This window comes from Tupaia chinensis, unplaced genomic scaffold (genome assembly GCF_000334495.1).
Source record: "Tupaia chinensis unplaced genomic scaffold, TupChi_1.0 Scaffold000097_1, whole genome shotgun sequence".
Lineage (NCBI taxonomy): Eukaryota > Metazoa > Chordata > Mammalia > Scandentia > Tupaiidae > Tupaia > Tupaia belangeri.
In genome coordinates, this window is record NW_006159559.1 from 6,662,062 (window position 1) to 6,670,626 (window position 8,565).

The 8,565-nt window shown below is 38.9% G+C and overlaps 1 protein-coding gene across 11 annotated transcripts in view; it reads right to left on the bottom strand.

Moving 5' to 3' along the window:
- Positions 1–8,565, bottom strand: part of SNAP91 (synaptosome associated protein 91) — a 139,478-nt gene that overhangs the window by 89,957 nt on the left and 40,956 nt on the right. For all 11 annotated transcript variants that reach the window (XM_014585874.2, XM_014585873.2, XM_006143360.3 and 8 more), the window contains exon 3: positions 275–417. In XM_014585874.2, coding sequence (XP_014441360.1) covers positions 275–417 — 143 coding nt within the window. The remainder of the gene's footprint in view (positions 1–274; positions 418–8,565) is intronic.

Consider the following 8,565-nt stretch of genomic DNA (forward strand, 5'->3'; position numbering starts at 1 on the left):
TCCTAACATTTTTGCCTACTCGTAGATTTATATGATATATACATTTTAGGAATATGTAATGTTAATAGTAATACTCCTATATCTTTAAGACAATGTGTACTGTAAAATTTAGTTTTCACAAAACTGGTAAATAGAATATTAAAATCGTACTCTCCGTGCTTTTGAACCATAAATTTCTTCTTCTTTTTCTCTTGATTAGTTCAAATTTAAAGGACCTTAAATTATCATCACACTCTTCCATAAAAAAAAGGAAAGTTAAATTTTCTTACTTTACCTCATTCCCATGCACCATGAGATGATGTGTTGTCACCAAAGCCTTAAATACAACCACCCAGCTACTGTTTGTCGCCCGCTCGAAGAGCGTGTCAGCCATCTGAGGAATATTAACATTGGTCTCATTGGTGGCCTGGATCAAATCTATGAAAATAAAAGATATCACGGGTAATTACTTAAAGGATAATTAACAATTACGTACAAAAATTCATTTACTAATATATGACTTCAAAATTACTTTGATAGTAGCTGATAGCAAAATTAAAATAAACTAAACTGTGATATTCTTACCTGTGGACACCTAAAGACATTAGTTACCCAATGTATTTATTTATTCTTATTTACCTGATGTATTTATTTATTCTTAAGCATATTTTGCTACTGAATTTTCTTCTGTACCATCTTCTGAATTTATCTGCTTCCAGGTATCAAGGTCATTTTTTAAATTACAAATTCCAGGAAAGCCAAGCATCATTTTAATCTTCTTTGTTATCATTCCAAGCACACTGTCTCAAATGTGGATACTTATTCTGTGCACCATTTAAAGGCAATTACATAAACATATTTTTAAAAACATGAGAGCTAAAGGCATATTTCACTGGTTTTTAATTTTGAAGGATGCTAATACATTTGTCACTTGAGTGGCAGAATAAGAACAAATAATAAAAGAGAAATGAATCCCACTATGTTCATCTAAGTATTTAGACACCATTAAATTACTATAATTTGACATGGTTTATAAGAGAGCAAGCCTTTCCAATACACTCACTGCCCACAGCTACATCATATTAGTGTGATTCAGTGTATTTCAGGAAAAAAAGATCATGTGGTGGCTAACATGGGTGCTGTGCTTTCAGATAATGCTATTAAAAAGTTAGCCAGTGCAAGTGAGGATCATTGCTAAGGAACAGAAACAAGGCCACACAGGTCACTACAGACTTACATATGCCCAATAGCACAGGATGACCTCTCAAGACCACAGATACGGAATGACTTCCACTACAGGCCACACCTACTGCAGAGAACCACATGATACCCAGTTCTGGGAAATTCTGTCCCACAAATTCAGAGACAAGTCCACACTTTCCTTACTCAAAATACACACTCGGTAATCGTTAAGCATATTTTATATGTCTCTCCACTTAATAATAAATAAGGTCCTAGAATGTTGACATTGCATCATGGAAACAGCTGTTAACTCTTAGACAATAATTCTGAAATATAAATGAACCAAATCAGGTGTATGTCTTACTTTATATGGATTTTAGACCTCGGCCATCATCTCTACCCTGTGAACACTCCTCCCTCAGTGTGTCCCTTTATGGGAATTCTGCTTGCCCTCAGGAATCCTTCACAGTCCCTTTCAAATGCAGCCCCATGTGACCTCCCTTTGCCTTAAAACCTGAAGCACTTTGTTCCTTCTGGGTGCTCAGTTAGATGTGTATTTATTGTAAGTTCCGACTGCAGTAAAGCTTCTTGAAGATGGAAATAATATCTGTTTCCTCTGTAGTGCTTTACAGAGCACAGCACGAGCAATAACCATTTGTTGAGCAAAACAGGTAAAAAAGTATACTTCAAGAAAAATTCTAAAGTTCTTTGTAAAAAAAGAAATCAGTAATATCATAACCTTGTTTTCTGAGACTGTATCATAGGATTACTTTAAACTTCAAATTCTGTGTCAGTTCCAAATTCTATTTGTTTATTTACTGAACTGGACTCAGAAATGCATTTCTAGTCAGAAGATACAGATAAGTTTTCAGAAAATAGAGAAATCTGTATAAGAAATGAGTAAAGAGAAGTTACCTGACAAAGCAAAAACAGTAAATGTCCAGAGCCCAGCTTAGTTCCTGAGTAACCATAGACAAATTTATTTCATCTCTCTAGCTGAGGCCCTTACCTTTTTTTTTTTTTTTTTTTTGAGAGTTTTTTTCTATAGGATGCTATAGGTGTGCTCACCAGAAAGACAGAGAGAGACACAGAGACAGAAAGTAAGTGAAAAATCATTCCTCCCCCCCCCCCAAGAGGGGATGGCCACGCTGCAAGCCCTTCTCCTCCATTCTCCTCTCAGGATCTTGGGCATGCACGTACACGTGCCCGACGTGAGTTTAAGCCACTGGGTCCGGGACTCAAACTGCGGCTACATGGGAGTCCAGCGACATAGCCATTACACCAACTGCTGGTCCCTGAGGCCCTTATCTTTAAAATACAGGTGATAATTATTACCTTTCAGGGCTATTATAAAGATTGTGAACTGTCTGAATAGAAAAGGTACCAAAAAATAAGTGTCCGTAAGTACCATTACACACACACTGCATTCATCATGAGATTACAGTGAGGTGTTAGGAAAGACTCTACACAGAGAGAAAGTTAAATGGGACCCTAAAGTCAGCTATGAGTGTTTATAAGGAATGAAAAGGTGATTCTTAACAGATGTGCAAATTATGGAGCTATAAAAGGTGGGAGGTGAGGTCAGTAGGTGATGTGGTGGTTAAGGTGATGTATTCCCGCATGGCTGAGCACGGTTGAGTACCAGACTAGGCAGCTTTAAAATCATGCCAGGCACATGTGTGTGCTTACCCAAAATCTCAGGAGGAGAATGAAGGAAAAGAATGTGTTATGGCCACTCCCCCAGTGGGTGAGTTCTCATTTTCCCTCTCACTGTATCTTGCTGTGCCTCTCTTTAGAGAGCGCATGTGCCCTATGATAAAAACTTAAAAATAAAATAGAGTCAGGAGGTCTTTGGAGAACTGTGATTATCTGCAGGCTATGTATGTGTGAAGTGGTGAGGAAGGAACTTGGTCTGAAGAGTCTTCAATATGACATTAAAGATTTCAGACTACATTCAATGGACAAAGGGGAGACCCTGGACATTTTTTAGCACAAAACCCACCAATATGGCTTTTATGGGTGGCATATTGGTTAAGGCGCTGGATTCCCTCATGTCTGACCACAGTTTGATTCCTGGACCCAGTGTTTGAAAATCATGCCGGCCACATGTGCATGTGTGTCCAGAATCCTGAGTGGGGAATGGAGAAGAAGGGATTGTGGCATTCCATTCCCCTAGTGGGTACTTTCTTACTTTCCTTCTCTGCCTCTCTCTGGCAAACACACATGCTCAATGGCAAAAATAGAAAAAAAATTAAAAAGATCGGCTTTTACAGTTACTCGCCCATTTTAATTGTCAGAGGGCATCTGCACTGCCAAAATTGGGGAGGGAAGAGAAGGAGAAGGTATTCCCCTGCACTGTGATGTGGCCATGCCTTAATTCCTTTTCTTGCATTTCTTCATCCTGTTGGAATCTGGGGCACACACACATGCATCCAGCGTATTTCTTAAGCTACTAGGGCCAGAATTCAAACCACAGTTGTCCACGTGGGCTCAGAAAACTTCCTTAACCACTAGGGTACAGGCCATCTCTATAGTCAACCACATTATTCAGTGATTACTAAACACTCTTTGCAAGGTATAGAGATGCACAGAATAAGCAATATAACCTCCTTTGCCAAGAAGATATACCAGAAAACAAGAAGACAAGAAAACAGTCCCAGGTGCTTTGGCAAAGCAGTAATACAAGTGCATGTGGCTGACAGGTTCAGATCCTGGGGTTGGCCTGGAAACATGCTGGCATGCATAAAGGCCCAGTACCCTGAGGAGCTGGTGGGTAGGGGGAAGGAGATCATGATGTGAGAAGACCCTGTCAAAAGTGCTTCTCTCACCCACACACATGTGTTCTATATTATTTTTAAAAAATGAAGACAGAAAAGTTAGAAAGCCCCATTGAGTGTCTGAAATGGAGTAAGCCTGAACTGCAAACTAAAATTTTAAACTATAAACACAGTAACTATTTTGGGCATAATAAAATTGGAATAGCTGTCAGGGCTCTAAATTGAGAAGTCTGAGAGGGGAACTGGAAACATGTTCTAAAGCTCAGGAGAAACGTTTGGTCCAGATACAAATTTGGGAGTCATCAACAATTAAATGGGAAGTGAAATCATGGGAAGTGTAAGCAGAAGAGGGAATCTAGAGATCATACCAAGAACAATGAGAATCATGTGTATAAACAACAAATCAGGGGCCAGCCCATGACAAGTGGTTAAGGCAGCTGAGTCTCATATGGCCAACTGCACATGCAGAGTCCTGGACCTTGAGGCCTGGAAAGCAAGCTGGGTACCTGTACATGTGGGTCAAAAATCCTGAAAGAAGGGAAAAATGGAGGAGAAGGGAACCATCCCACTTTCTCACCACCACCCTGTGTCCTTCCAGTGAGCACACTGGGAAGTTAAAAATAAACAAACAAACAAACAAACATAAAACTCAATCAAAGCTTTGATAAGCTACATTTATTTTTCATTATAAAAATAATACCTTGAGATATCTAAGGTGCCGATTAATTACTTGCATAAATTATTTAATGACTGTCTTACTAAAAGAAAGAGAAAGGGGTCCCAGTCACTAGCATGATGGTTAAGGTGTTTGGATCCCACATGGCTGACCACACAGTTTGAATCCTAACCTAGTAGCTTGGAAAACAGGCCAGGCATGTGTGGATACATGCCCAAAATCTCGAAAGGAGGGAGAAACAGAGGAAAGGGATTGCAGTGTGAATATTCCCCCATGGGAGGTGCTTTCTTGCATTCCTTCCTCTCTCTCCTTTTCCCTGTCCCACTCCTCCTCCCTCCTACCCTCTGCAAACTGCACACAGACTCCGGCAAATTAAAAAAGGAAAAAGAAATCAGAGTCAAAGTTAAGAAAGACTAACATTTAAGATATGGGTGGAAGAAAAGTAAGCAAAAGAACAGTCAGAGGGGTATAGAGAAACCTAAAAAAGTAAACTGTGGAAGCCAATTAAGAAAATCTTCAGCGACTAGCAGATGGTGTAATGGTTACATTGCTGGACTCCCAAGTAGTCAACCACAGTTCGCATCCTGAACTTGGTAGCTTACAACTCTTGCCAGGCACATGTGCATACGTGCCCAAGATCCCAAGAGGAGAATGGACTTCTCTCACCCACACACATGTGTTCTATATTATTTTTAAAAAATGAAGACAGAAAAGTTAGAAAGCCCCATTGAGTGTCTGAAATGGAGTAAGCCTGAACTGCAAACTAAAATTTTAAACTATAAACACAGTAACTATTTTGGGCATAATAAAATTGGAATAGCTGTCAGGGCTCTAAATTGAGAAGTCTGAGAGGGGAACTGGAAACATGTTCTAAAGCTCAGGAGAAACGTTTGGTCCAGATACAAATTTGGGAGTCATCAACAATTAAATGGGAAGTGAAATCATGGGAAGTGTAAGCAGAAGAGGGAATCTAGAGATCATACCAAGAACAATGAGAATCATGTGTATAAACAACAAATCAGGGGCCAGCCCATGACAAGTGGTTAAGGCAGCTGAGTCTCATATGGCCAACTGCACATGCAGAGTCCTGGACCTTGAGGCCTGGAAAGCAAGCTGGGTACCTGTACATGTGGGTCAAAAATCCTGAAAGAAGGGAAAAATGGAGGAGAAGGGAACCATCCCACTTTCTCACCACCACCCTGTGTCCTTCCAGTGAGCACACTGGGAAGTTAAAAATAAACAAACAAACAAACAAACATAAAACTCAATCAAAGCTTTGATAAGCTACATTTATTTTTCATTATAAAAATAATACCTTGAGATATCTAAGGTGCCGATTAATTACTTGCATAAATTATTTAATGACTGTCTTACTAAAAGAAAGAGAAAGGGGTCCCAGTCACTAGCATGATGGTTAAGGTGTTTGGATCCCACATGGCTGACCACACAGTTTGAATCCTAACCTAGTAGCTTGGAAAACAGGCCAGGCATGTGTGGATACATGCCCAAAATCTCGAAAGGAGGGAGAAACAGAGGAAAGGGATTGCAGTGTGAATATTCCCCCATGGGAGGTGCTTTCTTGCATTCCTTCCTCTCTCTCCTTTTCCCTGTCCCACTCCTCCTCCCTCCTACCCTCTGCAAACTGCACACAGACTCCGGCAAATTAAAAAAGGAAAAAGAAATCAGAGTCAAAGTTAAGAAAGACTAACATTTAAGATATGGGTGGAAGAAAAGTAAGCAAAAGAACAGTCAGAGGGGTATAGAGAAACCTAAAAAAGTAAACTGTGGAAGCCAATTAAGAAAATCTTCAGCGACTAGCAGATGGTGTAATGGTTACATTGCTGGACTCCCAAGTAGTCAACCACAGTTCGCATCCTGAACTTGGTAGCTTACAACTCTTGCCAGGCACATGTGCATACGTGCCCAAGATCCCAAGAGGAGAATGGAGGAGAAGAGCTTGTGGCATGGCCATCCCACCTGGGGAATAATTTCTCACTTTCTGTCTCTCTGCCTCTGTGATGAGCACACATGCACTATAGCAAAAAAGGCTTTCTAAAAAATAAATAAAAATGTTTAAAAAGCTTCAAATATTTCGAAAAGAACTTATGTCAAACACTAGAGATGGAAGAGAAGTGATTGCAGCATGACATTTCCTTATGGAGGGGTGCATTCTTCTCTTCCTCTCTGTCTCTCTCTGGTAAGCATATGCACCCTCATAATTCTAAAGGCAAATATGGATATGTACTCGTTGAGTATCTAAATGTCAAGTATCAAGGTTGGTCATCTTAGGAAGTTGGAGATCACAACTGTATGGACTTTACAAGTGTGAATTAGTCTGAGGATCTTAGTCCTGTGTCGCATGAGTTTGTTTACATGTCAAAATGAAACGGTAGAATCTGTGGAAACATTCATTTGGAATTTAGAATGCAAATTCTCAACATTTAGATGCTGGTTTTACTTCTAAAAGGTTATCTTTTAATGTCTATTTCACTCATGGTTTAAGAGAATGCGAAATTATGTGTTAGCATTAGGACACTTGCTCAATGAGCCATATCCAAAGTTAGAAATCATGCCTTGTGGCACCCGGTCAACTGTACAGATGGTTATTTAGCTTCTAATATTATTAGTACATGAGCATTTGAGATTTCTAGCTGTGCATTTAAATTTGATATAATTTAATTTAATTATGAATAGTAAATATTGTGATTTAAGGTATAATCTTAGTATAATAACAGCTCAGCCTTTAAAAATATAAAGATTTTAGTATCCTTTTGCTTTGCCAAAAAAATAAGATGAATGCTGATCAGCATCCATTTCTTTTGGGAACAGTTTGCTGGAAAAAAACCTTATTATTAAATTCACCCAACATCATTTTAAGAAATGCCAATATATATATGCTACTATCAATTTAAAACACCCTGTTACTGGGGCCAGCAGGTGGTGTAGTGGTTAAGGTGTTGAACTCCCATATGGCCGACTGCAGTTTGCATCCCAGACCTGTAGGTTTGAAACTTATGCTGGATATGTGTGATGTGTGTGCGCGCTTGCCCAAAATTCCAGGAGGAGAAGGGATTGTGGCATGGCCATCCCCCCGGGGAGACTTTTCACTTTCCCTCTCACTGTTGAGGGAGCACATGCACCCTATCATAAAAACCTTAAGAAAAATACTGTTAGCCAAAATAAGAAAGAAATAATGTCATTATTTTGTCTATGTGTGAATATCTATTTAAGTAATAGAATTTTTATGTTTTTAATTTATGTGAAAGTAAGTAAAATTTTAACAACTGAGCTGTAAATAACATAGTATTTTTTTATTTTTGAGAGAGATTTCTGTTATAGGGAGCATGATTCACTATGAGACAGAGAGACAGAAAACGAGAAATTACCCCTGGGGGGGTAGTCGCACTGTATTCCCTTCCCCTCCATTCTCCTCTAGGGATTTTAGACATGAATGCACATATGTCCAGCATGATTTTCAAGCCACTGGGTCTGAGATCTGAACTATGATTGGCCATCTGGGAGTCCAACAACATAACCATTAAGCCATCTGCTGGTCCCCACATTATATTATTTAAACAATGTATATAATGCATGCCAATGAGATAAATTTTATATATTAAAAAAACTTGTTTGTTTACATATGTCTTTCCTCCGCTGAACCTCAATGTAAAACACTTAAGAATGAGGTCATATCTAAATTTTTGAATCCCTGACACCTACATAGGCCCTGATGTATAAGAGACAATAAATATGAGATAGCTATGATTAATATGTTATGTGTCTCAGTCTAAAATAGTTTCATTTTAAAATTGATAGTAGCTGTCAGAGTCAATTTCTTTCAATTTCTAAAGTAACAAGGTAAGACTAGAAATGATCAGAACAAGAATGTGAAGAAGAAGGTAGGATATCTGTGTATTTTCCAAAAGAAGACAGGATAAAAGGAGGTATTGG